General features: G+C 59.0%; 1 protein-coding gene across 8 annotated transcripts in view; it reads right to left on the reverse strand.

Moving 5' to 3' along the window:
• Positions 1–2,666: 2,666 nt before the first annotated feature.
• COL11A2 (collagen type XI alpha 2 chain) overlaps positions 2,667–13,110 on the reverse strand; it is a 28,672-nt gene continuing 18,228 nt past the window's right edge. For all 8 annotated transcript variants that reach the window (XM_058733527.1, XM_058733521.1, XM_058733526.1 and 5 more), the window contains 29 exons: positions 12,995–13,048; positions 12,473–12,580; positions 12,234–12,323; positions 11,977–12,030; positions 11,634–11,741; positions 11,388–11,495; positions 11,192–11,245; positions 11,033–11,086; positions 10,741–10,848; positions 10,497–10,550; positions 10,228–10,281; positions 9,952–10,005; positions 9,735–9,788; positions 9,283–9,390; positions 8,826–8,879; positions 8,585–8,638; positions 8,395–8,448; positions 7,771–7,824; positions 7,396–7,503; positions 7,232–7,285; positions 7,021–7,074; positions 6,647–6,754; positions 6,457–6,510; positions 6,111–6,146; positions 5,867–5,920; positions 5,484–5,751; positions 4,685–4,797; positions 4,108–4,314; positions 2,667–3,380 (listed from right to left, as the gene is read on the reverse strand). In XM_058733527.1, the coding sequence (XP_058589510.1) occupies positions 3,240–3,380; positions 4,108–4,314; positions 4,685–4,797; positions 5,484–5,751; positions 5,867–5,920; positions 6,111–6,146; positions 6,457–6,510; positions 6,647–6,754; positions 7,021–7,074; positions 7,232–7,285; positions 7,396–7,503; positions 7,771–7,824; positions 8,395–8,448; positions 8,585–8,638; positions 8,826–8,879; positions 9,283–9,390; positions 9,735–9,788; positions 9,952–10,005; positions 10,228–10,281; positions 10,497–10,550; positions 10,741–10,848; positions 11,033–11,086; positions 11,192–11,245; positions 11,388–11,495; positions 11,634–11,741; positions 11,977–12,030; positions 12,234–12,323; positions 12,473–12,580; positions 12,995–13,048 (2,475 nt within the window). In that variant the 3' untranslated portion in view covers positions 2,667–3,239. The remainder of the gene's footprint in view (positions 3,381–4,107; positions 4,315–4,684; positions 4,798–5,483; positions 5,752–5,866; positions 5,921–6,110; positions 6,147–6,456; positions 6,511–6,646; positions 6,755–7,020; positions 7,075–7,231; positions 7,286–7,395; positions 7,504–7,770; positions 7,825–8,394; positions 8,449–8,584; positions 8,639–8,825; positions 8,880–9,282; positions 9,391–9,734; positions 9,789–9,951; positions 10,006–10,227; positions 10,282–10,496; positions 10,551–10,740; positions 10,849–11,032; positions 11,087–11,191; positions 11,246–11,387; positions 11,496–11,633; positions 11,742–11,976; positions 12,031–12,233; positions 12,324–12,472; positions 12,581–12,994; positions 13,049–13,110) is intronic.

Genomic DNA, 13,110 nt, shown 5'->3' on the forward strand with positions numbered 1-13,110 from the left:
CACAGCCTTCCCACTAAATCTCACTAAACCCCCGTGGCTGGCCGTGTGCCTGTGTCCAGGCCCTTCACAGCCTCATCCAACCTGGGTGGGGCCTTGCTAACGCACAAATCTGTCATATCCCTTCTCTTTCCCAACATCATCAGTGACTTCCTTCTCTTTATTGGGTTCAAGTTAAACTTGTTGGAGGGGCAGTCAAGAGTTTCAGAGCCCAGCGTTTCCTGCAAGAGTTCGTGTTCTGACCCAGTCAAGCCCAAAGGAACTCCCCAAAGTCTCTGCCTCTCTCTTCTTTATCTACTCCCCAGCCCATCTGGAAGCCTCCTCTGCCCACAAGCCCCTGGAGCCACTACCAGCACCCGCATGTTTAGACACCAGGGGACCTGCGCTACCCACACCCAGCCCCACCCCAAAACTCCCGCCTCTGGAGCCCTGCCCTGCCACTCCTCCCATCTTTCCTTAGAGCCAGGGCTTGGCTCCCCCCGCCCTGGGGAGCCAGGAGGCAGAAGGAGAGGGCTGTGTGGTTCTGGCATCCTCGGCTGCAACTTGGCACAGAATCGCTGGTAAAACGGTTGTCCGGGGTTGGTTAGCATTCTAGCTAAATAGGCTTTTGCGGATTGGCCTGGGACCCAACTGCCGTGTATAAGTGTTATTTGAGTGAATGTATGGCATTGTTTTCATGGAGAAAAGCCCTCTAAGCTCAGAGCATCTGACCAAAAGTGACCTTTGGGGACATTCCCCTTTGGGTTCTGGGGGCAAACTCTGGGTTTGGCTCCAATTGCAGAGAAAGCACGGAGAAGCCTCAGCGCTGGCCCAGCTTAGCTGGGGGTGAGTGCGGGCAAGATCTATTTCCGTCTGATCTTCCTTTTAGCTGAGGCCCAGAAGGAAGCTTCCGGAAGGGGGTTGTCAGAAGCCTTCAGGACTTGGAGATTAAGACCGAGGGCGAGTGATCCCAAAAACCCGTCCACCGCCTGACCCCGTAAAGATAAGATCAGGGGGCTTCCACTCGGCCTTTTGGGCTGAGGGAGTGAGGAGGGTTCAGTTGGGGACGAAGAAAGGGACAACGTGTTAGGAAGGTCTTACTCCGCTTGCCCTTTAGTTGGCCGAGGGCTTGGCGCCGGCACCAGGGGGCAGCAGAGGCGGAGAGATGCGAGAAGGGCTTTTCACCTGCAAACGGTTTCCCTGCCCACCGTCTCTGCCAGGCTAGGCCTCTAGGCCCCATAGGAGAGCTTCTTTGGATCCAGAATGAGCTAGCTCCACCACTCCAGGGTTTCAAAGATCGGGGTTCTGTCCTCAGGGGACGGGAACGATCAAGGCTGTGCCGTGGGGATCCGCCAGGAGAGGCGGGGCGCTGCCTACCGGGACCCTGGGTCCCTCCCAGGCCCGCCCCAAGGGGTCTGCGGCCTCCGGGACACCATACACACGCTCGCTCGGACACCCGCAGCCGGACGGCGAGCGAGGAAGGGGTGTCCTGATTGGGATGAGGCCCTGGACTAAGTTTCATTCTACTGCCAGGACAGGCAGGAGCCAGGAAATCCTGTGTGAGGATGAGCAGCCCCACGGGAGGTGGGGAGGCCAGCTAGCGATGCCTGGCTGAGCGGCTGCCCTGAACTGAAGGGACCTACCCAGACACCTGACCCGGAGGGCACAGAGCTGCTGAATAAGCCCTAAAAGGGGCCCCTGGGGAAGGAGGAAGCGGGGGCAGCACAGCATGCGATGAGACTAGGACTGTGCACCTTGACACAGAGAGAAGCCCGGCACTACGTAGCTGGGAATGCACACAGGTAGGGGCAGGACACGAGGTGACCAGAGGTCCAGGGGCAGGAAACGCGGTCTTGGAAGGAGCCCAAGGTCCTTATTTGCAAAGAGTTTAGACCAGACCTTCTAAGCACCCCCTTCCAGCCCTGAGGTCCTAAAAATGGGGAATTGGGGTGCGGGGGAGGTTGTGCTGGACCTGGAAACAAGGAACCCAGAAACATGCCAGCACCTGTGTGGGACAGAACCCTGGGCTCCCACCTGATGTCACCGGGAGATCAGTTTGACGGTCCGCGCTTGTCAGCCAGGTTTTATGAACTCTTTTCTGGGCCCTGACACCGCAAAAGGACAGGCCCCTCTGGGGACAGGGATTAAGCCTTCCATTTCTGGTAACAGCTCAGCAGGCAAAGAGGGGTATTGGATGGGGGCCCGGGTGGGGATTGAAATAACAACACAAGCACCACACTCATAAGCCCAGGAGGGGACAATCACATTATTTAACCATCAGTCAGAAAGGACACTGGGCATGGGGCTAGACAAGGTCCTGGGAGTCCCTTCCATCCATATGCCACACATTAACCCTTCCATTGCAGGATCAGGGAAGGCGAGGGGGGGAGGCTCAGGGGTGGGACCAGGGTGGCCAGGCTGGCGGTGGAACACTCAGCGGGCTGAGTTGTGGCCATTTACCAGCTGATGAGGAAGAAGCATTTCGATATTTCAACAGCGCTGAATACAGGCCCTGCACTCACCCCTCGCTCTTCTGTTCCGCCCCTGGGGGCTCGGCCTGCTCCCCAAGTAGCAGGCGGTTCCTGCAAGCCCCAGACCAAGTGAGAGACAGCCGGTGTGGGGGTCAGGGAGCCAAACACCCGGTAGGGGGAGATGAGAAAGCCCCACACTGGACAGAGAGAGTCAGACCCTGAGGCAAAGGAGACCATATATTCCAACATTCACAGTGGGTGCTACAGGCGGGCTGTGAGGGAGGTGGGGTTTGGCCTGAAAACCTCCCCCCACAGTCACTGAGGAAAGCCCTGAGGCAAGGAGGAGGGTGCCGGGGCTCACCCCTGGAGAGCCCTGTCTCCAAAGTCCGCTGATTTTTGTTGGCATTGCTCTCTTTATCTTGTTTGTTCTTTTGTTTTCCACTCTTTAAATAATATAATTACTTTTAAATACAAAATACACAGTGTCCTTTCTCTTCTCTTCTGCTTGTTTGGGGTGATTGGGAGGTGCGTTTTAAATAAGGGTCTCGGCTGTCCAACGGGTCACAGGCTCCAAGTGGGAGGACCAAGAGCCCCAGATGCCACCCCTCCCCTGGGGCGTCCCGGCACCCGCTTCACCCCTCCCCCTGGTCTGCCCCTGGCTGGGGGGGGCTCCCGGTGCCCTGGCCCGAAGCCACCGATGGTGAGGAGCCCTCTCGGGAGGTGGCACAGAGCTGATGCTGTGGGATTCCAGGGGGGCCCGGTTTCGACGGACAGGGTCAGACAGAGGAGGACCTAGCCCATGAAGCAGACAGGCCCCAGCAGCACCCCTCCCCGCTTCGGGGGGGCCCCCAGGTCTGAGAAGGAGGCGTCCAGCACTGGTAGCTGCTCCAGCACAGGTGTTCGCACCTCCAGCACCGTGCGGCCTTGCTGTGTCTTGAGGGGGGAGACGGGACAGAGGAGCAGTGAGCGTGGTGGAGGCGTGCACACGCCCCACGGGTCCCCCAGCCTCAGGCCTGGGCTCACCTCTCCTCTGAGCGCCCCTAGCTGCTATTCCCCCCGTCCCTGTCGCATGATCCAACTTGCTAGGTTTTCTTCTTCAAATTTCTTCCAGAGCATCAGGATTGGGAACGTGTGCGCATATCTGTGCTCCTGAACGAGTCTGCGCAGCCTTGGCTTTGTCCTTGAGATTGTCTACGTGTGGTGGTTGTGTGAGTCTGTGGGACTCCATAGGGATGTGTAAACACGTGTCCGTGGTGTAATCGTGTGATAATATCTGACATGATTCCACATGTTGTGTGTCCCCGTGTGACCCTGTCCAGACAATTCTGGGGATGTATGTACAGACGATGGGTGTCTCGGTCCTCCTGTGCCTTCCTGGGATGGGTGATTTGCACCCCCGTGTGCCTCTGTTGGGCAGCCTGTGTAAATGAGTGCACGAGCCTGCACGACTCACTCTGGGTGATGCTGGTGTGTGCGCGCAGGTGAACCCCACCTTCCATCCTTTCCACCCCGACCCCCCATCGCCCCCGTCTGAGCTCCCTCAGGCATATCTGACACCGAGAAGCTGGACTCCTCCTGCTCTTCCTGGTGCCTCTGCCCAGAAGGTCTTCCCCCAGCCTGACTCTGGGATCCACCCCCACCCAGCTCTTCCGGTTCCCACCTGACAGCCGTCTCTGAATTCCTTGACGTAGGGGCTGGTCTCCAGGCTCAGCTCATCCTCGTTGGCCCCCCGGAGCTTCAGGGGACCATCTCGGGCCATCCCAGAGCACGGGTAGGAGACATCCTGGTGGGCTGAGACGCTGAGCAGCCGCAGGAAGGTGAGCTGGACCACACCTACCGGGGAGCCTTCTGAGTCCACGTAAGAGAACTGGCAGGAGAGAGGGCCACAGTCAGGGGCAGACAGAGACGGGCTTGCGGGGCGTCTACAGACGCAGGGTAGCTGGGCCACGGTCAGGGGCAGGGAATGGGTGGGCAGAAAGGGCTGGGGGAGAAACGAGGGGCCAGAGTGGGAGCCAGGGACTGACTGAGGGTAAACAAGAGGCAAACTTTGTCTTGGGTTGTCAAGGGAAGGAGACACAGTGAGCGGCAGAGGGCCAGTGAGAAGGAAAGAGTCGAGGAAAGAAGCGGCAGCAGGCTCCGCAGGGGCGAGGGTGCCTGTCACATAAACCTAGAAACCACTAGGCCCTGACTGGGCCATGCTATGGGGCAGGGATGAGCAGTCAGGCGCCAGCTCTCACTTGTGTGACATCATCCCGGGGAGTCACACATGTTTCCCCTCCTGCTGTAAAGTTGCAGAAAACCCGGAAGGCATCCCGAGCACAGCCCTGGTTGGGGTCGACCCAGTACTCTCCTGTTGGGTGAGGGAGAAGGAAGGATCAGCGCCCCAACAGGTGGGACCCAAGGTGCTCCTTGCCTCCCTTCCCACTTCTCCCCCGATGCTGCTCCAAACCCCAGCACTCCCTCCCACGTCCTCCCCCCTTGACCTCCTCCCCACATGCTTCACTCATGACCTCACCACCATGCCCTCCCCCCTTGACCTCCCTCCCATGACCTTCCCCCCATACCCTCCCCACCATGCCCTCCCCACCATGCCCTCAGTCTCCTCGTCCCATTCCACCACCCACCCTACTTCACATTCCATCATCGCTTACACCCCTGCCCGTCTGTGGCACCCCTCCCCCCAGCAGCACCCCCAGGCTCCCAACGGAGGAGGCAGGAGCGCTGACATCCTCACGGGGATACAACACGTGATTGTAGATTCGCACACACGGCCATCCGTGTAAATGCGAGCACATGTGTACACGTGTGTATGTTTGTCGCTTCCCGTAGGCAGCAGGCTGATGATGAGCTGCCGTGCACTGGGAGGACCAGATCAACTGGGAAATATGGAAATACTTCTGACCTAGTTGGCAAAGAGCTGCCCTTCCAAGCCCCTCAGCGCTCACCCCCACCCCACACCTTCCCCAAGAACCCCCTCCATCCATTCTGCTTTTCAAGCCCACACTGTTATTTTTGTTTCCTGAGGCCGGCACTGACCATCAGGCAGCTCCGGGTGGCAGAGCTTCAGGTCCTGGCAGGTGCGAGCAGGGCTGTCCTGGGTCCCTGTTGGCCGCCTCATCTGCTCAATCTCCTCCCTCAGGGAGTCCAGTGAGCCAAAGATCTCCTCCAGCCCCCCAGCACTGCCCGGAGCCCCCCCAGCCGGTATGGCCTCATCCTCTTGCATCAGGCGGCTTCCGTCCACCGAGCGCCGAGTCTTTTTGGGCATCTGGATGGGCAGGGGCTGGATCACCTCGCCCGGGGGGCCCTGGGTGGAGAGACAGATGGAAAGGGTGACAGGCAAGGTCGATATGAGGGTGAAATGGAGAAACACTGGGACAGAGAGGGACAGTCAGAGAAGCAAGCCCTGGCTTGTAACTTACCGGGTGTCCCGGAGGACCCTGGACGCCCTTCTCTCCCTTGGGTCCAGCTGGGCCCTGCCAAAGGAGTAGATAGGTCATGGAAGGGTCAAGAGGTCAAGCATGTGATCAGGGTCACAGAAGGGTCAAATCAGTCTCCAGGCCAGGGAGGAACTCCACTGGAGGGAGCACATTTGCCCGGGAGAGAAAGTGTCAAGTCCAGCTGGGGGAAGGGGGCAGAGCTCAGAGCTGGCTGGGGGTCACTCACTGTGGCTCCTTTGGCTCCTTTGGGGCCAGCAGGTCCCTGTGAAATGAGGTTACAAGACAGAGATGGTCAGCACAGGGGACGGTCGGGATATGGAGAAATGGAGATGCAAAGTCATGAGTCCACAGACCCTGGCTTTACCGCAGGAGGGGCAGGTGTGAGGGAACACGGGGACATTTGGGAGGCCCTGAAAGGACAGGGGAGGAAATGCTGCAGATGTAAGGACATATGGAGGACCCTGGGACCTATGCTGGTTAGGCTGGTGGTTGCCATGGAAGCCATTGGGGGATTTTGGAGGGGGGAGCAGTGGGGTTTAGGGGATTTTGTGAGGAACAGATGGGGTACTCACGGGGAGGCCAGGGGGCCCTCCAGGACCAATAGGCCCGGACGCTCCTGGGATACCCTAGGAAGGAGAGGGGCGTGGTTCAACTGGGTCCTCCTCCACAGCCCCTCCCTCACCCCTTTCTCCACCTCCACCCTCACCCCCAACACGAATCCCCACACTCATCCTCCCAGACCTTTCAGGACCATGTCCTCACCGTCTCTCCCTTCTGTCCAGCGGAGCCCTGGGGGCCAGGAAGTCCCCGATCACCCTTCTCACCCTGCTCCCCAGGGGGCCCGATCAGTCCGATGAGACCTGGATGACCCTGGAGAAAGGACAAGTGGTCAGGGGGGTGCAGAGAGGAGACACGTGGATGCAGAAGAAGGAGCCCATGGGGGTGAGAGCGCAGAAGGCAAGAGAGACTTAGGCACAGGGTCTGACAGAACAGGGCCTGTGAACGGTCGTCACTGAGTAAGGACCCCCAGAGATGGTGCTGGAGCCCTGAAGCATAGTGGTGGGCACTCAGGGTCCCCCTAGGCTTCAAGGGTGAGGGTGAGGGGAGATACCTGGCCGCATATGTGTGTCACTCACCTTCTCTCCCTTGGCTCCGACATCACCCCGGAGGCCAGGAAGCCCCGGAGGTCCCTGTGGGGAGACAGGAAGTCACTCTCTCCAGGGAGGGGTGGGACCAGGCCCTCTGGCCACCACTTCCCACTTCCTCCAGGGCTTCAGCTGGATTCCCCCTGCCCCAGGGAACCAGCATCCTCACCCCGACCCACCCCACTAATCCACAGTCACTCACCACAGGACCTGGAGGCCCAGCCTGGCCCGGGGCCCCAGGACGGCCTTGCTGACCCTGCAGATTCAAGGAGGCCACAGAGGTGAGGAAAAGTGTCCCCACACAGGTACCCCTCAAGGCCCCTCACCCCTCCTACCCCAGCCAAGCCTTTCCATTCCATTACTCACCACTGAGCCTGGGAGACCTCTTAACCCATCAGGACCAGGTTTCCCTGCTGGGCCTGCAGGGCCCACGGGGCCTGTCTTCCCCGGGGCACCTACAGCGCCAGGATCCCCCTGAAACACATACAAGGAATGAAACTTAAAGGGCAGAGGAAGGGAGTATGGGTGGTGGTAGGGGGTCCAAGGCGGACTGGATGAAGCAGAGAGGAGGGGCCAAACCCCAGGAGCCCCTTGAGCAGGAGTAAGTATAGGGCACGGAACCCCCATCCGAACAAGAGGCTCAACATAGAGGAGGTCAACACAGGGTAGACATCTAGAGAGAGGAGTCTGAGGAACCAGAGGTGCCAGGAGACGGAGGGAATATTCCAGCCTCTCCCTTACCTTGGCCCCCTTCTCTCCTTGCCGCCCCTCAGGACCAGGTGTGCCAGCGGGACCCTGCAGATGGATACAGGAAGGAAAAGTCGGTGAGGTAGTGAATAGTCAGGCTCAGCCGCTTTCTCCTCCCTGTCCTACTGGGCTCCAGCGAGCATGCACGCGCACTCACACACACACTTGGGCGTGCACAGACGCAGTCACAGAAGCTGAGCCACAGATAAGCTGGTACAGCTGCACCCGTTGTTAAAATACCGAGTAGTTCTGTGCATCTCGCAAAAAGCCACTTGCCCACACACCATCTAGTGCCCCATCTCCTGCCCCAGCAACTAGAGGGTTAATCTTTGGCCTAGCGGGGGCCCTCCAGGAAAGCTAGCCCCTTCCTCCAGTGTCCGTTCTGATCAGTTGGTGAATACCACCGTCCCTGGCAAGAATATACATAGCAAAACCCAAGAACAGACACACTCAGTTATACACAGACACTTAAAAATACAAATGTTCACACACATGTGCACCCCACCCAAGGACAGCCTAGATCCCAAGCACCTCCCTGCCCATCCCATGTGTTACTGTCCCATCCTCTATCCACCCTAAGGACTGCCCCACAAGTTCCCAGGTGTCCACCTCACTTACCCGCTTCCCAAGTGGTCCAGGGGGTCCATTCTCCCCAGTGGGACCAGGGGATCCCTATGGAGGAAGGAGTAGGGGTGAATGAGTGGTTAGCCTCCAGCCAGTGGACCCCTCAGGAGTAGGGCACAAAAAGGGGGCAATGGGCCTGAAGGCTTGGGCTCCGTGGTGGAGGGAGGGGTCACTGGTCACTCACGGGCTGTCCTGGCTCGCCATCCTCTCCTCGGTCACCCTTTGCACCATCTTGGCCCTGCAGGGATGAACCAAGGTCAAAGGTTGCCCCAACCTGGCTGGCATCAGCCCAAAACTGCTAATCCTCCCATCCCTCCACCTGCCCTGCCCCGCCCCCAGCTTCTCACACTCAAAACGCATCAGCCACATGGAGGCTCCGTACAGAAGCCCACCCTCTTTCCCCTCTTTCTCTGAGGAGGACTCACCCGAGGGCCACCTTCTCCAGGAGGGCCAGGATCACCAGGAAAACCAACAGGACCCTAGTCCAGAAAAGAACAGGGCAAGGTCACAACCCCCTAAGCCTACCCAGAGCCAACACAGACCCCCATGGGCACATGTGACACCCTCCCTCTCTACAGGCAAGGCCCGCCTGCACCCCCTGAGAAGATGGTCTCCTGCACCCACATTTCTCATCTCATGCACTTTGTGCCTTCTAATGCTTTCATGGAATTAATTAGAAGGCATCTCTCACTTTCTGTCTCTGGATTCCCGACCCCATACATCCCTCCCAGATCTCATTCCCAGAGACTTCCACCCAAGTACTCCCCCCATCCTTGGGCTCTCCCCACTCCAAGACCCTCCCACTCACACACACCCATATTCCCAGGTCTCTCATTCCCAAGGCCCTCCTCCCAGCCCTGCCCCCCCCCCCACCAAACTCACAGGGTTCCCTTTGGGGCCATCATCACCGGTGGGGCCTTTAGGCCCTGGTGGTCCGGCCTCTCCTGGCTGCCCCGATTCTCCTTTCTCCCCACGCTCCCCACGTGGGCCCTGGAAGATGAATGGAGGGTACAGATGGTCCCAAAGGGGTCTTGAAGATCAAGGATGCAGTCCCTGCTTCCAAAACACCTTCAGCCTCCCCTCTGTCCCCTCAGTGACAGCAGGATGCACACAGAAAGTCAAGCCCACAGGGAATCATCTGGTCCCTCTTCCCTTCAAAGAAAGCGTGTGGGGCTCACTCAGACCCAGGGGTCCAATCTCCTTGATTATGGGGAGCACAGGCTCCTGGGCTGTAGAAGAGCTCCAGCTCTAGCAGATCACACATCGGGGGTGGGGCGCTGAGGTTGAGGAAGGTGATGGGGATTAGGGAGCAAGGCCTCAGAGCTTTCATTCACCTTGACACCTGGCTCGCCCTGGACCCCTGGAGATCCTGATTCTCCTGGCTCTCCCTGAAAGAAGACTGGGGTCAAACACCTCCTTCTTCCCCAAAATCCTGCTATTCCCGCCCCCCATCTCATTTTCTTTTGCCACCCCCAACCAAAACTAACAGACCAGATCCAACCCTCATACCCCGCCAAGGCGAGTCCATTCATTCACCCCCTTCCCAGTTACCTTCTCTCCAGGGGGACCCAGGTTCCCAACACCTCCCGGGGGACCTTGCGGACCCTGAAAGAGGAACAGAAGTTAGGGTAACTGCTTAAGGAAGGAGGTGACATTCCAGAGACAGAGCCTGGATGAGCGCCAAGGTCACAGCAGTGAGACAGTGGGAGGCCTTCCAGGCCAGAGGCTTCTCTCGGCAGCTGAGATGAGACTAGAGTTTATAGTCTGAGGAAAGGGAGGCAGGACTGGCCACATTGATCTGAAGGGACAGAGGCTAAGAGGACTCACATCAGCTCCATTGGGTCCAGCTGGGCCTCGAGGTCCTGGGGGGCCCGGAGGTCCCTGGGAAAAGCAGATAGGGCAGAGATGAGAAGGAAGAGAAAGAGCATTAGGCACACAGAAATGGCAGAGGGCTGGGTGAGGCAGACATCCTGGGGGTGGCAGGGGACGGGGACAACCCTACAAGGGAGCAGGGGCATTGGTGGCAGTGGGGTGTTGGGGCCGCTGGATGGGGGGGTGACTAGTAGGTGGGCTTGGGGCTAGGGGGTCACACTCACCATAGGGCCCACATCTCCTGTTTCTCCTTTCTCCCCCGAGGGGCCTGGCAAACCCTGTGTGGGGGTACACAGCACGTGCCCAGATGACCAACCCCCTAGAGCACAGCTCCGGGTAGACAGTGCCCTTCCCTCCAATCCCACATGCCCCCTAGTCCTCAGCAGCAGGGGATGGTGGGGGTTTGGGGCAGACATCAGACCCATCCTGACCCCACCTCTCAGCCCCTGCCTCTTCCTTCCAACTAACCTGTAGGCCAATGGGTCCCGGGGGCCCATTGAATCCTCTTGTTCCTTCATCGCCTTTGGCTCCAAAGTGTCCCTGGGGCCCCCGAGCTCCGGGCTCCCCATCTGCTCCCTGAGGTGGAGAGAGGGCAGGGACAAGGACACAGAGACAGTCATGGGTCAGGTGTTCTCTATTCACAAACTCCACACTGAGCTGGGCACCAGGCCCAGAGCCCCCACAGGGCAAAGCGGAACTGAGGGCAGACTAGAGGCTGCCAGTGCCCCTGGTGGGGGCAGACAGGGCATCAGTCACTCACCGCTGCTCCAGGTTGCCCCACGGGACCAATGGGCCCAGGGGGTCCAGGAGGGCCCTGCAGGGGAAAAGGAGAGTCAAAGACACCAAAGACAGGAAGAGAGATCAGATGGAAATGAGGCTAAAGGTCAGAGGTCAGAAGTCAAAAGTCATGGCCACTTACATGTTCACCCTTATTCCCTTTAGTGCCCTTCTGTCCAGGGTCTCCCACCTCACCCTGCAGGGAGAAGGCAGGTGAGATATTACAGAAAGGACCTGGATGAGGCAGGGAGGTTAAGACAGGAAAGGGGATGGGAGGTATGCCCAGATCATCAATCTCATCTGGAAAGAATGGGTCCAGGGTCTGTGGGTTCCCACACCTTGTCTCCATCCTCTCCTGCCACGCCTGGGGGTCCAGCGGGACCAGGAAGCCCCACAGGGCCCTGCACCCCATCTCGGCCAGTTGGACCAATGGGGCCCTTCTCACCCTGTAGGAAATGAAGAAAGGAGTCATGACCCGGAATCATCACCTTCAAACACCCTCACAGGAAACCCTCCAGAGCCCAGCAGCTCACAGCTCACAGACCCCTCCCCAGTGTGTGTCTCCCCAGGGACCCCACACTCACCGGGACACCTTTCTCTCCTGCAGCTCCAGGGGGACCCTGTGGGCCAGGGCGCCCTGGGGGGCCAATGGGTCCCCCTGATCCTGCTGCACCTCGCTCCCCAGGGGAGCCCTGAAACAGGAAATGGAGTCAGACTCCCAAGGAGGAGACCACAGCCCACCCACACCAGGGGACCCCTGACCATGGTTCCCAGAAGAATAGCCCAAAATTGGATGCACTATGGCTGACCCTAGGCTCCCTCTGCCCAGTCCCACAGTCTTGCCTAGATCCAGATGCCACTCTTCATCCTTCCACACCCACTTTTTCCTGGGTCCTCCCTCCTGTCCCCCAGGGTCCCCAGACTCACTGCAGGGCCAGGAGGACCAGCCGGACCTTCGTTTCCCTTCAAACCGGGTCCACCCTATGAACCAGAGATTTGGAGCAACAGATGTGAGACAGGAGGGTGGGACACAACAAGAATGAGGGTCCAAGAGACATGCAGGGAAGGATGAAAGTTGAGGGGGGGCAGGCTCAGAGAAATGGGGGTGGGGTGACACTGAGGGATGCCAGGACAGCAGTAACTTTTCTCAGGCAATGCGGCTGGGAGATTGGGTTCACACTCACGGCAATGCCCGGGAGGCCTCTCTCTCCTGGGAACCCCCTCAGACCAGCAGGTCCATCCTTCCCTGGGGCCCCTGAGGGACCAGGGTCACCCTAAAATGAAACACAAAGTGATGAGCCACAGCTACGCTCCCAGATTGGACAGAGAGATTTCTGGCCTTTCTCAAATCCCCAATTAGCTGTTCCCTTCAGCACCCCAACCCTGGCCCCCCAAGTTTCCCTCTGCCTGGCCCTTTACCAACCTTTGTTCCTTCTTTTCCAGATGTTCCAGTCAGTCCCTGCTCTCCAGGGGGCCCTGGGGGTCCTGGGTGACCTCTCTCCCCCATGGGCCCAGTTTCTCCTGCTGCCCCCTGGGAAAGAGACAGAAAGACTCCATCTCAGACCCTCTGCCCGTCTCCCTGCCCAAACAGGCCACCCTGGCCACCCTGAAATAACCCCTCTGGAACCCTTTAGCTGTGCCCCAAAGCTACTGGGAGACTCCAAGGACTCTGCTAGGCTACTGCGCTGGTGTTAACTCCCCAGTTTGGAGTAACCATACCACTTGTGTCCCCACTGGGGAACTGCCCCTTTGAGGCTCAAGAAGATGAGAACCGGCCCAGGAACCAGACTGAAGTTGGGGTCCCTGCTCCAAATTCCAGCCCCGGTGGGGTGGGGGGCAGGTCAGGCAAAGCAGGGGCTGGGGCATGTGATTGGAAACAGGGAGAAAAGGGGTAGAAAGACTAACTCCAGGGTCTGGGGTCCATTCTCTCAGAGGGCAGACATACCTGAGGTCCCACCACCCCTGGAGGGCCAGGGGGGCCAGTCTTCCCTTGGAAACCCTGAGAGAGGAAGAGGAGAGAGCAGTCAAAGCATATCAGGCAAGGACACTGTGGGATGGACA

This window comes from Neofelis nebulosa, chromosome 6 (assembly GCF_028018385.1).
Source record: "Neofelis nebulosa isolate mNeoNeb1 chromosome 6, mNeoNeb1.pri, whole genome shotgun sequence".
NCBI classification, from domain to species: domain Eukaryota; kingdom Metazoa; phylum Chordata; class Mammalia; order Carnivora; family Felidae; genus Neofelis; species Neofelis nebulosa.